The sequence below is a fragment of the Notolepis coatsorum genome (genome assembly GCF_963971535.1).
Source record: "Notolepis coatsorum genome assembly, chromosome: 7".
In the NCBI taxonomy this organism is placed as follows: domain Eukaryota; kingdom Metazoa; phylum Chordata; class Actinopteri; order Aulopiformes; family Paralepididae; genus Notolepis; species Notolepis coatsorum.
Genome location: NC_140171.1, coordinates 143,218,254 through 143,238,357, shown reverse-complemented (window position 1 = coordinate 143,238,357; position 20,104 = coordinate 143,218,254). Strand labels below are relative to the sequence as shown.

Here is a 20,104-nt window from a genome sequence, read left to right as displayed (position 1 = left end):
ACATTTACTATCAAATAGCATTGTGAGGCTGAACAACAGGACCAATTGACTATACATGTGCTTAAAGGGGAACTATCTTATAAATGGCTTTTTTCAGTGTTTACCATTGTTTCTTAGCTATGTGGACTTATATTAATAGGATATATGTCTCTAATTCTCATATTGGCGAATTCTTCCAATTCTCCTCTCACAATATTCACCCTCACTGAACTGAGTCATCTGAAAATGTGCATATCTGTGATGTCAGAGATTTCTCAGCTGCATAATAATGTGGCAGTTGATGTGGCAGTTGGCACCAGGCCACACAGTGGTTGGAGCCCAGCCTCAAAACGGCTTAAGATCTTGAGGTAGAAAAATGCGGTTTTTAGTACTTGATTAGAAATACAAAACAATGCATTTTTTTTGAAAAAAACCTAGGTGTTCCATAGACTCACAGGAATTGTGTAAAAGTGCCCAAATAGTGAAAGAAATAGTAAAATAGTTCCCCTTTAAAAAATTTTAAATAAATATTTTTTTTTTAAATGGCTAAAAGTGATTTTGTAATTTTGCAACCGTGGGTCTCACAGGGTACTTTTAACCCTGTGAGGCCCAAATAAAAAAGACATTAGCAACTTCAGAGGCCAGAGGGTGAGACCTATAAACACATGAAGGGTGCCGTGACTGAAAAAAAAGGTTGAGAAACGCTGGTATATGGTGTGGCTCTTTGTGGTACCACAGTCATTTTTTTGTGGCTCTTAGTCTCTGACTGGTTGGCCACCCCTGCTCTAGTGTCTAGTCGATTTTGTGTTTTGAGCACAAAGTTCATCATAGATCTAGCCTCTTAATTTTGCTCTCAAAGTGCACCAGATTAATGCATTTAACTTTAAAACAAAAAGCAAGCCCCCGGACCCCCCTAGAGGTTCACCCACCACCACAGTCTCACTAAATCCTGTGGGAAACTCATTCACATTTTTTTAGGCCTGTGGGTAGGGTGTTCCACATTGTTGTGGCATAATTGCGAAACGTGTTTAGGTTCAAGTTCAAGTTTCTTTAATATTTGTCATACAGAAGTACAGAATACTTTTATACAAAATGCTTCTTACTGTTACGCTCCAGAGACTGTGCAAGACAAGATAAGTATGAAAATAAAATAACATAGTAAAATTAGAAGTAAAAAAATGAGGTCACAGTGTTCAGTTTAGACATATGTACAATGTTCGATGCAGAATAGACGTAGTTACCATACAATATACAATACTGTGCAGTGTACTAATATACAATACTATATAGTGCAAGGCAGAAATGGGACGAGGTGCAATTTAGGTACAATTCACAGTAGGTGTACGAGTTGTAGTGCAAATCCTTTATCAATAAATATACAGTGTAAAGTGTGTTTGTGTGATCTAAAGTGTGGAGAGTGGGTGCTGCAGTGTGTTGTTTGTTTGAGTGAGTGTGTGCGTGTGGGTGTGTGTGCTGTGTGCATTTGATGGTTGTTGCATAGTGTTTATTGTTCGTTTAGCAGCCTGATGGCCTGGGGATAGAAGCTTCTTCTGAGTCTTTCTGTGCTCGCCTTAAGACTCCGGTATCGCTTGCCTGACCGCAGCAGTTCAAAGAGGCAGTTGTTCGGGTGGCTCGAGTCCTTAATAATTATCTTAGCCTTCCCCTTGCACCGCTTGTTGTAAATGTTCTGGAGGGTGGGAAGCCCCCCTCCAATTGTGCGTTCGGCTGAACGTGTCACTCTTTGTAGTCTGCTACGGTCTTGTGCAGTGCTATTCCCAAACCAGGAGGTGATGTTGCCGGTCAGGATGCTCTCTATTGTACATGAGTAGAAGTTCCTAAGGATCTTCTGACTGACTTGGAACTTCCTTAGGCGCCTGAGGAAGTAGAGGCGTTGTCGTGCCTTCTTCACAACACTGTCAATGTGTGTGGTCCATGTCAAGTCCTCGGATATGTGGGCTCCGAGGTACTTGAAACTGTTCACTCTCTCAACCGGTGCCCCGTCGATGCTGAGGGGGCTGTAGTCCTTGACCCCTGACCTCCTGAAGTCCACAATCATCTCTTTAGTCCCTTGTTTGTATGATAACGAGCCTTTTAGTTCATGGTTCAAAGTAATGGGAAAAGGGTGCTAGCTCGCCATCAATCAGAAGCTAGCCACAAGACTTGCATTCACGCTCTGCAGCACACAACCTCCCTGCCTGGCCCAACAACCACAACAGTAGGGTCTATAGTCACAGTCAGGACAATAGCTCTACAAGTAGGCTCCCTTAACCCATTCTCTGCCACGCTTATATCCATCGCTGTTTGATCTCTGCCAGCACTGTAAGTCTATGGAGATGTTTACCTTCTTTGCAGGGCTATAACTTTTAAAATTGTATTGCTAAACTGACCTATGGCCTATGGACCTATCAACATCGATTATCTATCGTTCAGGATGTAGGAACGTTTAACTTTTTCATTCACACATTCATACGAAAATACCGTCTAGAGTATAAATATGTTTTTATCGTTTTCTGCAGTATTTCCCAGAACGTGAGATGTAGGCACAAATGCATATATTAGATCATCAAATGCAGTTTGATACCGATCGACGCTATATAAAAAATTTCAACTGTACATGGTCCTAAACGGTATGACTGATCATGCGCGGGTGAACGGAGGGGGGGGGGGGGGGGGGTCGTTTATAATTCCGTGATAGTCGTTCGATGCTTCATGTAGTATTGGTGATATATTGATCAGAGCAGTTTGTATCAAAAATGATAAACAAAAATGCTGAAACTCACGTCAGTCTCCTCGTACCGTTGGGCGATGAGAGTGGAGCAAACAGATCCCAGTTGTGTGGTGGGGATCGATGCGATCCATTTCCGGTTTGTATATTACTAATACACGCCCAAATCATGTAGATTATTGAGTTATGGCAAAGATCCATATCCACAGTGTGTATTAAGTCCCGCGACGATAAACGAGTGGCCGGACGGAATAGGGAGACGCACCAGGATCACAAGAGATCCACTTCCGGTTGCAACTCGCCGATTAGCCACCAGGTGGCAGTATTGAAGCGTTGCAGAGTTGTGCTGGCTCACACAGCATCCGACAAGGCTCCGTGAGTGAAATATGAATACCATGGCGAAAATATTAAATTATGATCAGAATCACGTCGTACGCCGTTATTGGCAGAATTCGCATGAACTTGAAACCCGTTGTACGACGTTATTGGCGGGGAAAGGGTTAAAACGGTAACGCTATTAAATTTTTTTAAATACAGTGGAGGTTAAAATAAGAATATGACTTCAGTCAGGAGATTTTTTGTTTGTTTTTGGATTCGATCCCACTGTCTCTGCGGTGGTAGACGGACGCTTAGTCCGCTGCGCTACCCGGCCGCCCTGATCATGCATATTTATTAGAAAATTTTATTGCAGCACTATTATCAATACACATTTATAAAATTAGGCATATTTAGTCAAAATATGTTGCCAGAACATTAAAATATATTTTTTTATTATTGATATATATTTTTTATTTACTTGCCAATGCAAGTAAATGCTTTGGGTCGTGACTAGAGATGCCCCGATCACGTTTTTTGATACAGATCACAGATCGTCTATGAGCCATATCGGCCGTTACCGATGGTTTTTGGTTTTATAAAAATAATAAAAAATTTAAATATATAATTTTTAATAAAATATATATATATTATATAATTATACTTGTAGTTGTATTATCTGCGAGACATCGCCACCATGCAACAAGTCAAAATGCTCGCTATCTGCACAACAGCGCCACTGTCTGTGTGTATACTCTGCTTTGGTCAAATCACATTCAGCATGCCCTCAGCTAGCCCCTTTCGTGACTGCGATGCAAGCCAGGGGCTCGGATACACATCAAATCAATGTTATAAGACATTGGGTCTCATTCTCCAACGGACTTACGACAAAAAGGGCTTTCTCGTAGGGCCATTTGAGACATTTTCGGGCAAGACATGAATATAGACAATATAATATAAATTATATATGGTTGTGGGCGGCTACGTGGCTTAGTGGGCAAGGCGCTCGCCATGAATGCGGAGACGCTGGGCTCGCCTGTTCGATCCCAGCGCTCCACATTGCTTTCAGTTTAGCTGGTCGTCCGTACTAATACACATTGGCCGTATTAGGGGGTGGGAAACTGATGGGTGGGGATCGGGCGTTGTGGGCAGCGACTCCTACAGGTCGGTTGGTGCGCCTGCGCAGTAGAATCAGGAAGTGTCGGGGGCAGCGTGAGCCTCCCACGCGTTACTCCTCGCCACTGAGAGATCGAGCTGCGCAGGTGAAAAGATGCGACTGCTGTTACCTCAAGTACCGGAGGGGACTTGTGCGATGTATGACTTAGTCCACATTGCAGCCGGCTTGTGGGAGGCAAGAAACAGCGTTCGTGACAGGGGAGGGTTGAATTGGATGTTACGAAATTGGGATGGGAGAAAATATAGAAAAATGGGAGAAAAAGTAGATAAAAAAAAAAAAATTATATATGGTTTTATTGGGACTGTTGGTGAATCCCAAAATCGGCCCGAAAAGGTCTCAAATGGCCCTAAGAGAAAGCCCTTTTTGTCGTAAGTCCTTGGAGAATGAGACCCATTGATATCAGGAGCCATCTGTAGCTACTGCTAGCCGGCTAGATAACGTTAAGACAACACCTCAGTGAACTATTTAGTTTACTTGGTCATTTCGCGTAAACAGTGAGCTAACGTGAGCTACCTAGCTAACGGAGGTATCATGCACTACTAGACTATTGCTGGAGCATTTGTTGATATCAGGAGCTATCAGTAGCTAGCCAGCTAGATACCGTTAGACCAGGGGTCGGCAACCTGCGGCTCCCAATCAGCTGCGGCTCCCTTTTTGTTCTCTTATTTTGGAGATCGAAATGAAAAAATATTTCATCAACTAAAATATACAGTACGTCACACCCCGCGCCTCTCCCTGCCGTCTGCAAGTGGCTAATCTTGAGTTTCCGACCCCACAGTAAGCTAACCATGGATAAATCCAAAAAAAGGAAAGTCTGAGGAAAATAGAGGGTTTAATTCAGCGTGGACAGATTAATTTGCTTTCACGACTAACAATGCAGGCTTACCTGTATGCCTGATATGTGGTGCGAAATTTGCGAACAACGAAAAATTTACTTTTTATTTGATAGATTTTCCACAAATAAGTGAAGGACTCAAATAGAGCTGCATAGTTCAGGGTTTTATTTCAAAGTAGGTCCACAGATGCCAGTGTTTTTTCTCCTTTTCTGTGTTTTATTTCAAAGTAGGTCTACACATGGTAGTCTTTTTTCCAAGTAGACTACTTTTTATTTTATAAATGTTCCTCAAATAAGGGAAGGACTCAAATATACCTGAATAGTTCAGGGTTTTATTTAAAAGTCTGTCTACAGACACCAGTGTTTTCTCCTCTTCATAAGAGTTTGAGGTTTTCCTTTGTTATAACAGGTAAAAACAGCAATAAAAAGTTAATTTCTTTTTATTGCTTTATAATTCCATTAATGCAACAAACTGTGCTATAAGTATAAAGTATAATAAATCGCAAATTACTTTGGGTATGCAATTGTCAGGCGTTTTATGCTAAATGTGGGGTATGCTTGGGGATATATAAAACGTTATACACTGTTATCTTCATTTGAAGGGTAAATGGGTTGTGCGGCTCCCTGAGCATTTTATTTTGTGGGAGGGGGGAAAAGTGGCTCTTTTGATAGTAAAGGTTGCTGACCCCTGCGTTAGACAATGCCTCATGTATTCAACTAAAAGTGAATAGTTGACTGGGTCATTTTGTTTAAACGGTAACGTTAGCTAGGTAGCTAACGTTAGCTCACAGAGGTCCCATGCACTAGACTAGAGCAGACTATTGCCAGAGGCAATAGGAGCCTCTGTTGACACGGGTCTGGGAGGGGCAGGGGGAGGGGGAGGAGGAGTGCGCTGCAGCTCTGTGTGCCTCTGAGAGAGAAGTCAGCGAGTGAGAACTCCGCTAAGAATTGGATCATGTTTTTCGATCGGTTTTCACGATCGGCGAAAATAAAGCATTATCGGAATTCACCGATCTCATATTTATACTGAATATCGGCCGATACCGATCGCTGGCCGATCGATCGGGGCATCCCTAGTAGCGACCCATAGTTTGAGAACCACTGGTCTAGTGCGGCCGGATAGCACAGCGGACTAAGCGTCTGTCTACCACTGCAGAGACACTGGTATCGAATCCGGCTGTCAGCAGTGCCTCCGGCTTGGCCGGTCGTCACACTGGCTCAATTGGCAGAGTCAGCGGGAGGGAAGCCGGTGGGTGGTAATCTGGTCGTTGTAAACAGTGACTCCTACAGGTCGGTCAGGGCGCCTGCACAGCAAGGGAAGGAAATGGTGAAGGTAGTGTGACCTCCCACGCGTTACACTTCACCAATGAGAGTCCTCGCTGCCAGGTGAGAAGAGGCTGCTGGCTGTCTCCTGTATCGGAGGAAGCATGTGATAGACTTCAGGGCTCCCTAGACCGACCAGTGGGGGGCACATGCGCGCAACGACCAGGAAGGCGAGGGGGGAATAGACCTATCTCAAACCCTGCCCCTTTTCTTGATCCTCCAATCACAGCTGTCGCTTACCTCGGACTTCCTCGTACAAACTTTGTTTGTACGAGGAAGTCAGAGGTAAGCGACAGCTGTGATTGGAGGATCAAGAAAAGAGGGCATGGTTTTGAGACGGGTCCATTGGCATAACTACTAAATTGGGATGGGAGGAAAATACAGAAAATAGGGAGAGAAAAAGTGGATAAAAAAAGAGAACCACTGGTCTATACGATCTTCCTCGAAATCTAACAAACGAACTGCCTGTCAATCAAAGGAGGTCTGACTCATTACAACTTTGCCAAAACCGAAAATTAAACTGAACATGGATGTAATATAAACATTGCGAGAGAAAAAAACAACTCTAAAATGTACTTAAGGTTATGTGAGGTAGGAAATGTATTCAGCTGGTAGACTATAGAACAACAACAGGTTATGTGAGGTAGGAAATGTATTCAGCTTGTAGAACAACAACAGGTTATGTGAGGTAGTAAATGTATTCAGCTTGTAGACTATAGAACAACAATAGAAAACTGGTCTATTTAGTTAGAAATGGTAATATAAACAAAAGCGAGCCGTTTACAAGAAAAACATTAAATGATTCTCAAGTATACCTTTCAACTTAAACGATTAAATGTCGATTAATTGCTGGTCGACAATAGAAATACTAGTCAGTTTCCCTTTCATCCAGGCAGAATAAAGTAGTTAAATGCTCAAACAACTGAAGACATTTGTGTTTGTTGTCTGTCCATTAGTAGCTCCAGTGTGTCCCTACTCCCTACCCCCTGTAGGTGGTCCCTGTGTCCAAAGCTACTCGGGCTGTGCGGAGGGACCGTGGGTACGCTGTCAACGAGCTGGTGTTCCAGGTCCAGGCCCCTCCTCTGGGCTACAGCACCTACTCTATCACCCTGCTCCAGAACGGGCCTCCGCGAGCCCCTACACAGCATGGCGTGCCACAAGCCATTCAAAACAAGGTGGGGATGAGTAAAATATGATACCAGGAGCCAAGTGCAACATCTCCGAAATCAAAGCAAAGCACTAGGTAGAGCAGTCGTCTGGTAATCCAGAGGTTCCCGGTTCTATTCCCACTCCTCCCGGGCAGCATGTCGAAGTGAACTTAACCCCCTAACTGCTCCCGATGAGCAGGTCTGCACCTTGCATGGTTGCCTCTGCCGTCTGTGTGTGAGTGTATGGGTAAATTGTGAGGAACAAGTTGTAAAGCGCTTTGGATAAAAGCTGCTATATAAATGCAGCATTTACCATTTAATGCAGCCCTTTACACTGCATCTCAAAGGGTGATGTATCATTTTCTCCACCAGGGTTTCCTTTAGAAAAGGTTGGTGCCGGAAGATTTTCAATGTCCCAGACAAATGGTAGACATTCCGCTCAAATATGTGCGTTTTGTTGAGCTTAAAAACAATTGATAGGCTATATAAAGAATCTTTGGTCTTTTGTATTGGGAGTGACTGCAGATTATCTCTACGGCAGGTATCTCCAAAACTAAAACAAATCGCACAAACTATCTGGATGGATAGATGGCACTGGGAAATATATATTCTCGAATTTTGGGTTAACTGCCACTTTTTAAGAGGGAGAGAAATGAGACTGCCTCTCATTGTCCAGTTCAGCCCCACGGACAGTGCTGAGCCACAGCTCCACTGAACAGCCACCGGAGAGAGGGATCAAGCAGCTCCCTTGGCCAGTTTGACTCACTTGGGAATTATTTTCACAAAACGTCATTATCGTTCATTATGACTGGAGAGATTGAATTATGCCAACAGATTTTCCTCAGTAAAAAGAGTCAGAATGAGGTTATACTGTAAACACAGGGATGGACAGCTCTGCATGTTTCACTTAGCAGGTAAATGGCTGCATTTAGTGTTTTTTTTTTAATCCAATTAAATTTTTACAATTTGCTCTTCACATTTACCCATTCACTCACACATTCACACACCGATGGCGGAGGCAACCATGCAATGTGCCAACCTGCTCATCAGGAGCAATTAGGGGTTAAGTGCCTTGCTCAACACTTCGACACGCTCCCAGGGAGGAGCGGGAATTGAACCGGGAACCTCCGGATTACCAGACGACTGCTCTACCTCCTGAGCCACTGTCGCCCCCAGGTATCAGTTGTTCCTCTTCTGGCCTGCATTTCTTTCAAATTGTTGATTACATCACTGGAGGGGCACTTTAAATTCAAGACTCAAAGTTGATATCAACAATAAAACTGTATACTATGTATATACCGGTAGATGTATCCTGGCAATGACTTGCAGTACATTGCATATCATGCCCTTTCCTGTCCATCTCCTCTGTACATGTTGACGAAGGACATGATGTTGATTGTGTTCTAGTTCCTGAGAGTGACCTTCGACCCAGAGACGGGCCTCCTGAGCAGCCTCTGTAATCTGGCCACACGGCAAACCATCAAACTGACACAGAACTTCTACTGGCAAGTCAACACACGCACGCATGCACGCACGCACGCACGCACGCACACACACACACACACTTACATAGTGTCACAGTTCAGCTAAGATCAGATCAGTTTACATTTACATGTACGTTTATTGAGCCCCTTGGGGAAATAATTACTTTGTTCAGGGGAGGACATAAAATAATTATTGAAAACGGTAGAAAGGGAATTGATAAAGTTAAAGAAATGTTTTGATAGGAATAAGTTGTCTCTTAACCCTTTCACTGCCACACGACAGAAGGAGGGTTAACCTAATGTCGTGCAGCAGTGAAAGGGTTAACCTGCTGTCGTGTGGCAGTGAAAGGGTTAACCGTCTGTGTATTGTCACAGTGAAAGGGTTAACTGTTTGGTAGTGTGGCAGTGAAAGGGTTAATGAAAACAAAACTAAATTTATGGTATTTGTTGGTGTTCCTACCGACTGTGAAATTAAGCTGAATTTAAATGGAACTGAAATTGGCAGAACTGAAAAAGGCGGCACGGTGGTGTAGTGGTTAACACTGTCGCCTCACAGCAAGAAGGTTGTGGGTTCGATTCCCGCTTGGGGACCAGGTTTCCGCGTTGCCAGTTACCCAGGTGGGGTATCTCCCAGGCCTTTCTGTGTAGAGTTTGCATGTTCTCCCCGTGCTCGCAAGGGTTTCCCCCCCGATAAGATAAACCCAATGGAAAAACATGCACAACAGATCGCTGACGCTGTCGCATCCTTGACAAAGACGGGCAGGAGCACTTGTACCTCGCCGACGCCCTGTCTGCCCCACGGCTGCCCTTGGGGGGGGAAGGAAGATGGGATGGGTTAAGCGCAGAGCTCAATCGCATCGGCGACTGAGAAAAAGACAATGCATGTGTGTGTGTATTCCTATGTGCGTGTGTGCCGCTCCCATTGCATGTCCCATGTCGTTACATGCCGAATAAAGAGGTCCTGCATTATTATTATTATTGAAAGAGTATATGAAACAAAATTCTTAGGTGTGATTATAGATCACAAACTCTGTTGGAAGCCACATATACAATATATCAAAGGTAAATTAGACATCTGTTGGCATTCTGTACAAAACAAGGCAGCTGTTAAATCAGAAATGTTTGCATATATTGTATTTTTCACTTGTTGTGCCATACATGTCATTGTGTTGAGGTCTGGGGGAATGTTTATAAAACAAATATAGATCATATTATTAAACTACAGAAAATAGCTATTAGAATAATAAACAAAGCTAGTTACCTTGAATCGACAAATCCATTATTCATAAAGTCCTGCACATTAAAATGTGTAGATATGGTGTACATAAAAACCTTGGAAATAATTTTTCGTGCTAAGAGTAAAAGCCTACCAGTTTGTATTCAATGTCTCTTTCAACCAAGAGAAGGAAATTATAATTTAAGAGGGTTATGTATTCTTAAAACATGTAAAAAAGTAAGAACTAATGTAAAAGCTAGATGTGTTTTAAATGATGGAATAGCCTTAGTGACGGTTTGAAGTTGTGTACTTCTCAGGGAAGAAGGATCAAATAATTCAGGAGTACAGTTGAGTAAAAACATCAAACATTAGTTTTTTCTTTAAAAAAAATTATATCTTGCAGTATATTAAGTTTTTTTTTTTTTTTTTTTTTTGATTTTTCTCCCCGTCCCAATTAGTCGTTGTGCCAATTCCCCCCCTCCCTGGTTGCTGTATGCATGTTCTCCTACGAGTCGGTACAAGGGCGTCCCGAGTCGATCGCACGCTTCCTCCGAGACGTGCGCCGACAGCCATTGACGTCTTTTCACTTGGCAGCGAGGACTCTCATTGGTGAAGTGTAACGCGTGGGAGGGCATGCTATCTCCACCAAGTCCTGCCCCGCTTAGCAAGCGCCGAGACCTGACCTGTAGGCGTGCTGTCCACAATGCCAGATTCCCACCCGCCAGCTTCCCCACCCCCTAATACTGCCAATTGTATTAGTGTGAACGGCCAGCCAAGCTGGTGGCAACGCCGAGAGCTGGGCTCGAACCCAGCATCTCCTGCGTTGGTGACAAGTGCAATTTCCGCTACGCCACCTGACCGCCCAAGTTTTTATTTCTTATATTAAAATATATTTAGTTTTTAAGAATTTGTAAGGGATAGGCAAAAATAAGCATGTGCTTCAGCCTATTCCTTTTTTTCGGTCGTTGATTTTGGATTTTGTGTGAGCTTGCCTTGAATATGTACATTTGTGATTTTTTTCTTTTTTTTTTCTTTTCCTTTTGTAAGTCCACACGGGTGTGTTTGATTTCAAGACCGAAAAATAAACATCATTCATTCATTCAATAATCTATGGGAGGTGGGGCTTGCTTCACCCCGTTTTTGTCCTGTAGTCAATTTAGCCCTGATAATAGTCATGAATGAAAGATTTTTTATTTTCCAACAAGTATAAAAACAAATCTGTTCATTTGACATATACAAAAGATAATAAAAAAAGACAACAAAAAGAGAAACATATAAACAAATCATAGTTTACCCTGTTTGAAAAAGGTGTAGGAAGAAGTATACAGTGCTGGGTAGTGTAGAGGTCTAAGCACTCACCCGGGTTAAATTCCCAGCAGTGGTACCTCCGGCTTTGTCAATTGTGTTCGAGACGACTGACCGTGTTCACAGGTGGGAAGCCGGTGGGGTATGAGTCCTGGTTGTTTCAATAGTGCGGTATGCTCTCCCAGTGAAATTCCTCGCTGTCTGATGAAAAGCAGCTGGCACCTCACCTGGAGGAGATAGGCAATTATCGTATGAGGCTAACGATATTATATAAGTCATTTTTCAAGATTTTTGGAAAAGAAGAAAACAAATCTTCCAGCAAATGTGTACGAGTTTTTAATTTATATTTTGAAAATAAGTTCCACAAGGTGTATCAACAAGTTTGCAAAAATACAAAAACACGACAACCATTGTGTAACAAAAGAAGGTGACTTTTAAACAAAATGTTGTGACTTAGGCATTTTTTCCTCGTACATACACTAAGGCAGTTGTTACACTAAGGCAGTCATGCGATCGCCGTCTGTGTATGTAACGTTAAAATGCACAAGTCACGCGAGTGAGTTAGGCAGATGGGGATCTGATTGGCTGAGGACATGCAGCAGTGTGAGGAGAGTACAGTTGGGCAGAAATCTCAATTTGGCCAAAAAAATTACTTGGGCAATTATCGTATGAGGCTAATGATATATGGAAGTGAATTAGTGACATGCTCATTGAAATGCATTCATAGCAATCTACGAAAAGAAAGATGTGACGAAGATGTGTGACAGAAACACACAAACGCTTAATTTCTCTCTCTCTGTATTCTTAATAACATATGTGTTGGAATATACTTGTGTTCACATCCCTGTCTCCAGGTACAACGCCAGTGATGGTAACAACTCTGCCAGTGACCAGATGTCGGGGGCCTACATCTTCAGACCCAACTCCTCCACTCCATTCATCATCAGCAGGACTGCCAAGACGGAGACCATACAGGTAGAGCAGGAGTTCTCAAAGATGACTGAGGGCCAATTTAGGGACCCCGACATTGGACCCAACAAGTGTTTTGCTGCAATAATGACAAGGGCTGTCTTAAATACTTCGAAGCTTCGAAGCTTCGTTCGATGGCACAAGCTTCGAACATTAAAAAAAAATCGAAGTTTAAAAAATTAAAAATTAAATAAAATATTAATTTAAAAAAAATGTTTTGCGTGTGCATGGGGCCATTGGGTGGGGCCGGGGGACAAATACACTGGAGGAAAGTAACCCAGCTCAGCACTGCCCAAATTATATCATCACTATTGCCTGTTTGAAGGATATCATCCTCAAACACATATACACCTACATGCCTTGTAGAATTCCACACATAAGAAAGAAAGATACTGGGATGAATAAACAAAATAGGAAATAAAATGTAGAAATGCATGCAATACATAAATAAATATGAATCTCCATATATGAAATCGAACATTTAGATAAGGTGCTACTGAGATGTTTTGGTGAGTTCTTTGTTTTTTTGTGGAAGTAGCCCTTCTTAAAAATGCATGAACATTCACTGATAATTGGTCTGTAGTGGAGTCTACAAGGTCTACATTGCCGGACCATGTAGAATCCGGACCTTGTAGACTGACATAATTCTGTGCATAGTTTAGTCTACACAGGCCATATTTCAAATAATCAAAATCTTACTTCATTCATCTTAAACATTCTTGATTTGGGGGATTGGTAGTTCCCATGAAATCTGAAGTTGTTCAAACGACAACAGCTATCCACCTTGAATTAAATCACACAGCCAAGTGAAACCTTGTTGGCTGCGTCACAGTCACGAAAGGGGCTACTTAATTAATTAATCCAATCTACTTTATTTATAGAGCACATTTAAAAACAACAAAGTTTACCAAGTGCTGTACAAGTCCCACAACATAAGATAAAAAAAATAATAAAAAATTCAAATCGAAGCTCTGCGCCGAAGCTTCCATTGCCAAAAAAAGCTTCGAATGTCAGCCCTAGATGGAACATAAACCCTCAGGTCTTTCCATGACAAGTTCATGAACACAATGAAACTGAAAAGCAACCCTTTTCAAAGAAGGCTGACGCAATAGAGCTCACCTGGCTGCGTCTATTCGAATCCCAACCGGTTCATGCTTCCGCGTTCGCGTTTTGCACTCTGATTGGCCACTGACCTACGCTAGTTTTGCCCCCCCCCCCCCCCCCCCCCCCCCGGTATGAGCTTGGAAATAATGCGTGGACACTTTGAAATGGGTATCACAGTAGTACGCCCTACTGTGTTTAAACATCAGACTTAGCTCACCTCGTTTGTCTGCTGCCTGTGGATCCTATGGTCACAAGTTCAAATCACTCTTGGTTAAATTTTTATTTTTTTTTACGTTTAATTAATTTGTCCACTCTGGTTGGATGGTGTGTATGTATATGTATGTATTGTGCTGTATAATGACAATACATTTGAATCGAATCTCATTTTGAAATCGCTACCTGTTGAGTGGATGGTGCAATGCAATCACCTCCGAAGCTGGCTGCCACTGTCGTGTCCAGAGGCAGCGTAGCGATTTCAAAATGAGATTCGATTCAAATGTATTGTCATTATACAGCACAATACATACATATACATACACACCATCCAACCAGAGTGGATAAATTAATTAAGCATAAAAAAAAAAAAAAACTTGAACCAAGAGTGATTTGAACTTGTGACCATAGGATCCACAGGCAGGAGACAAACGAGGTGAGCTAAGTCTGATGTTTAAACTGAGTGACTAATCCATGATTTACACTTGTGCCAATTGCGTTTGTCCCTAATCTTTAGTATTGGCATTGTTAGATTCTGATCAATCGGCCAGTATCACGTATTCTTGTGTTATCATCTCTCCATCCACTGCGTTGTGTAATTTTATCTCTCCGACATCTCATCATACTGGCTGATGTTAGTGCAATCCTGTTAGTGCAAAAAAAAAAAAAAAAAGTATTCTCCACTTTCGTAAGAATTCGACACTTTGACAGCATGATACCTTTCTTGGAAGAGCGTTGTTTATTAAATAAACAGAACCTCATAATCAGATGTTATCAAATCGTATTGTCCTTGCTATCGTCCTGCTATTCAGTCCAATAGTGGTCAGGCCTGGTCGTTAGCCAGAACCCTCCTCGGCTTAGCCGAAGCTAATGATGATGTGTCATGTTCTACAGTAGGACTTACTACTGTGATACCCATTTCAAAGTGTCCACGCATTCAGATGTCATGCTAATATGTTCTACAGTAGGACTTACTACTGTGATACCCATTTCAAAGTGTCCACGCATTATTTCTACGGTCATACCGGGAGGGGCAAAACTAGCGTAGGTCAGTGGCCAATCAGAACGCGGAAGCATGAACCGGTTGGGATTCGAATAGATGCCACCTGGCTGGGACACTGATGAGCACACCTGGGGACACTGCTCTTTGATGAGGTGACCCAGGTGTGGCCTCATTACTTTCAGCATTCACCTGCCTCACCAATTATCTGACACAAGTAGCTCTCTCCCACAGTCACAATCACATGATACATGTACCATGAGATGAGTAGGTCTGTCCCACAGTTGCATACACATGTACAACCCGTTCTAGTGACTGGCTGGTCCTTAACACTTTGAGTGCCAGCCACGGCATAATTCGTTATTTCATGCCAACCGTTCAGTGCCAGGAACGAGAAATGCTGTTTTTTAATAGTTTTTTTTATTTATTAGCGATTTCCTTCATATTTCATCAATCTAGCCTCACGTTACCAGTGGGGATCTGTCTGAACTCGAACAGGGAAAATACCGCCCCCTATCGTCTCTCCGGATGGTAAAAAAAGTCCTGCTTCCACATTTGACTTGTCAGACAAGTAACCGGAGACGATCGAAGTCATTGCCCACCACCAGAACAGCGGAGAATGTGCGTTTCCAGTACCCAGCGTTGGATCAATAAACGCGATCGATATTTGGAATGGCGATCAGGAATTGGAATAATCTTTTTGGAGAACATCTGATCTGAGGTAAGGAATCTATTTTACCAGTCTTGGGATAATCAGAGCTATTTTCACCTATATATCAGCGTGTGCCATATGTGTGTGTGCGATCAGGAAATAAGATAATTGATTTTTCAGCCCGCTTCTATAGCGTTTATTTGAAAACGATTCATAAATAGGCCGAAAAATGACAACGTGTTTTGTATATTCCAGTAGGCGTTTATCACAGAATCTAAAATTATTTTCTGAAACTTTCAAAAAAACTAACGTTTTTCAAAATGGTATAAAACGGAAATGAACCGATTATTTTAAAAAAATATCCGTTTCGACAATGTTGACTGCAAACAAGTCATTGATAAGCAACGGCCATATTAGACACGTAATTTAAGATATAGTTTATGCGTTCGCAAATATGAGAGCTCTGTCATTGAATAGAGCGGTGGCACGCAACGGGGTTCCTAGGCACCGCGTGGCTGGCACGGAAAGTGTTAAGGGCGTCGCGTTTCTCTGATTGGCCATGACGCCCATGTGACCGCGGCAGCGCGAGAGAGCGGCAGTGCGGAAATAGGCTGCATCCTCCACGTCAAGAAAGACAGACAGGCATTCTCTGCGACAAACCCTAAACTTAACCAACTCCGAAATAATGCCTAACCTTAACCCTAACCTTAACTTAACCATAACTAACTCCGAAATAATGCCTAACCTTAACCCTAACCTAACCTTAACTTAACCCTAACCTTAACCAACTCCGAAATAATGCCTAACCTTAACCCTAACCTTAACTTAACCAACTCTGAAAGAATGCCTAAACTTAACCAGCGAAAGAATGCACGTTTATAGCGAGAGATGATAAACGTAAAAAAGAAAAAGAAAAAAAAATTGAAGTGATTCGAACTTGTGACCAACCGCACCGCAGGCTCCACAGCACGGCGGCGTACCAGTTGAGCTAAGCGTCGATGGAAAAACAGCAGGGATTACGGCTACATAATGCCGCAAGCTCTGCCGCTCCGCTCTGCCGCTGCCGCGGGGCGTGTCGCAGCCAATCGGGGAAAACGCGGAAGCACTCGGCAGCACTCTTCGGCTGGGATTAAAGAATAGGCGACCGGGGAGGGGAGCCATCTCTGTGTGTGTGTGCGCGCGCGCTGGTCTTCTGATGGTGTGCACGGTGTAGCTTAGAAACCTTAGGAAGTGATTGTTATGTTCAATTGTTGTTTTTGGTGTCTTATAATCCCATAAGGGATGGGTCGTCGGACATGACACGAAAATAAAATGTCATCCATTCATACAAGGTTTTGAATTAGGAAGTCGCTGTTCTTTCAATCCAATAATTCTCCTTGTTTCTGTCCTTCCCCCTCCTCATTCCAACCCCCCCTCCCCCCTCTCTTCCTTCCCATGGCCCAGAACTCTGAGGTCCAGGAGGTGAGGCAGTGGTTCGCTCCCTGGGTGTCGCAGGTGGTCCGTCTCTACCCCCACAGCAAAGCTCTGGAGCTGGAGTGGACAGTAGGACCCCTGCCCATAGAGTCAGTATATTGATGGGTTTGTTATAGTGACCAAGGCGGCTTTTTACAACATTGATTGATATTTTTTATTTGTGTCTTTCATACAGATGTATGCCCAGCCCATATGGGCTTACAAGACACATAAACAATAAGTATATAGACCAAGATATAGGCCACAAAAAGAAAACAAAAGAAAACATAATAACAAGCTGTAAACAATGTACTTCAAAAGAAACAAGAGGAATTCATATCATAATTATATAGGATATAATGTGTTTTGTCTCAAGTGCCATGCTTTCTCCAAAAATCCTGCAAAACTGTAAATCTCCTCTACAAAAAACCAACTCAACATACAACTCTCAGACTGCCAAAACTCCGGATTTACAAATTTAACTTTCTCAAATAAAACCCTCAAGTCTGTGTACAAGGGGCAGTGAAAAACAAAATGAAATTCATCCTCCACCACTCCCAGATCACAGAACACACAAGTGAGCAAGCTTGCAGTTTGGAATGGGGGGATTAATTGAATACACCCTGAAAGTGTTTTTTCTTTTTGTTTATTTGTATTTTCTTGTTTTTGGTGCATGACTTAACTGTATAAAATGAATTCTATGAGTGGGTAGTGTAGTATGGTGTGTGTGTGTGTCGTCCCATAGCATTAGGTGAAGATAAGAGCTGGATTGTAGGACTTGCAGGGTTCAGCACTGAACCAGGAGTGGGAGACCCATGTTCTGCACTAAATTCAGTGTTGGCCCGAAGGTGTTTGGGTTAACCATCAGGGCCCAGGAGTTCAAAACTTGTAATCCCTATCTGATTGGATCATTTCAACTCATTATGAATTGAAAATGGGGGACCCTGATGTAACAAGACTAAAGTCTTTCTCTGCTCTGCATCCCCTTAACAATTGTGTGTATTGAGCTGTAGTGTACTGTACCCATTCTGCAATCTGTTCATAAAACATTTCAATCAATCAATCGGGATTCAATGTTTTGAACTCCTGGGCCCAGAGGATCTGGGAGGATTTCCATGTTCTCATTTCCCTCTGTGTATCCCCTATATCTCTCTCTTTCTATTTCTCTCTCTCTTTCTCAGTGATGATCTAGGGAAGGAGGTCATCACTCGTCTAGACACGAGCATCAATTCCTCTGGAATCTTCTACACAGACTCCAACGGCAGAGAGGTGTTGCAGAGACGGTAAGTACTTTAAAAAGTCAAAATACACACAGGAGATGTTTAACCCTAATGTACATCTGTGTGTGGTTGGTTGGGTGAATTCACTATCTTGTTGCTGCGTCCTACAGGAAAGACTTCCGCCCTACATGGCACCTGAAACAGTCAGAGCCCATCGCCGGGAATTACTACCCCATCAACTCCCGTGCTGCCATCAAGGTAGGGGTGTGTGTGTGTGTGTATGCTGCTCTCTTGTCTGCGTTTCTACCTCTTCTATTCAGCTGGGCATAGGGAGGTGTAGTGGTTACAGCATTGTTGTTTCCAGCCGGTCCACCTCGCTTGAAATTGCAATGTATTTCCAATGGACACATTTATTAACAGATTGCAGAATGGGTACAATACAGTACAGCTCAATACACACAATTGTTAAGGGGATGCAGACCAGAGAAAGACTTTCGTCTTGTTTACATCAGGGTCCCCCATTTTCAATTCATCATATTCAACCCTCATTTCTAAATCGTCTCCTTTAAAACAAATAAAGCATGAACATTGGCATGGTATACCTTTCTGTGTGTGTTCATCCACAATCTATAGCTCAACATGAAACAATTAGCAATGAATCGTAAAATAATTACGTATAATTTTATTTCAACCAATAGCTGTGACAATAAAGATTGCCTACCTACGTGCATGCGTTGTGTACAGATGATGGAGCAGGGTGGCAACTCTCCAGCTTGATTTTATACGGAACAAACACCATATCGGCCTTAACTTGGTATAAATGCCTTGTGTAAAGCAGTGTAAATTTCGTCAGCTATTTTTTATTTTAGTCATGTCTCAAATGCTATTTTTTCTTTCTCATCATATTTAGTCACCTTTATCTATTTTCATTTAGTCAAGTTTTAGTCAACTATAGGTCTGAGCATTTTTTTTTATTTTTTTTTTGTTTAGTTTCGATTTAGACTTTTCTTTTTTGTCTCGCCACTCAGTTACAGCCTCATAAGTTGGCGTGAGCTTTTTCTAAACAAAACAAGCTAACATTAGTGCTAGTTGGTTAGACTTATGTATGCTATTTAATGTGTTCTATTGTGGTGGATCATGTTGACGTTGAAGTTGATGTTGAATAAACGTTTAGCAAGATACTATTTTGCAAACTACATTTTGTGTCGTCGTTTTTAGTCAACGACATGCATGAATAATTTTGTCACGTTAGTGTCACATGATCTCTATTAACTCATTGGACGCTAGACCCGATGATAGTCGGGTTAACTCGCAATCGCTTGAGCGCCAATCACGAGTATAGTCGGGTTTTAATCATTATTTCTTTTATTAGCGATATCTATTCATTTTCATCCATCCAGCCTGATGTTATCGTTGGGAATGGGTCTGAGCTCGCAAAAGGGCAAATACCGCCCCCTACTGGGAATGGTATAGGTTTTTTTCTGGGACGATCCAAGCCGTGCGGGCGTGGTTTAAATAATCAGGCGAGGTAACCTGATTTCAACGATGGATCTGCGAGGCTGCCCCCCCCCCCCTCCTCATATGTAATGCTGTGCATGAGGAAGAATAATAATTATGATCTAGCGTTGATTTCAGGAAGATTCGATAATCAGGCGAAAAATGACCGTGTTTTGTGTATTCCACTAAAGGGCTATTATCGTGTCTTTTTCTGGAATTACTAGAAATCACAAACTATACTCGTATTCAAACCGGTATAAAGCGGAAATGTACCGATGAAAAAAAACTATTCGTTTTGTACATGTTGACTGCAAGCAACTCACTGATAATCGACGACCATAATTTAAGATATTTTAAGCACTCGCAAATCTCCCACTCCTCCCATTGATTAAAGCGGTGGCCATCTAGACCTATATCGATAGGTTATGACTATAACCAAGTTCTGTTAGTTAGGGGCGATGCTTGGCATCACACTGCACTATCTCGCGTA

The 20,104-nt window shown here is 42.4% G+C and overlaps 1 protein-coding gene across 1 annotated transcript in view; it reads left to right on the top strand.

Moving 5' to 3' along the window:
* The window catches only part of man2b1 (mannosidase, alpha, class 2B, member 1), a 121,140-nt gene that overhangs the window by 74,393 nt on the left and 26,643 nt on the right, over positions 1-20,104 (top strand). Inside the window, exons 13-18 of the mRNA XM_084318130.1 lie at positions 7,347-7,529; positions 8,910-9,007; positions 12,362-12,482; positions 16,889-17,007; positions 18,079-18,180; positions 18,288-18,375. Of these exons, the coding sequence (XP_084174256.1) occupies positions 7,347-7,529; positions 8,910-9,007; positions 12,362-12,482; positions 16,889-17,007; positions 18,079-18,180; positions 18,288-18,375 (711 nt within the window). The remainder of the gene's footprint in view (positions 1-7,346; positions 7,530-8,909; positions 9,008-12,361; positions 12,483-16,888; positions 17,008-18,078; positions 18,181-18,287; positions 18,376-20,104) is intronic.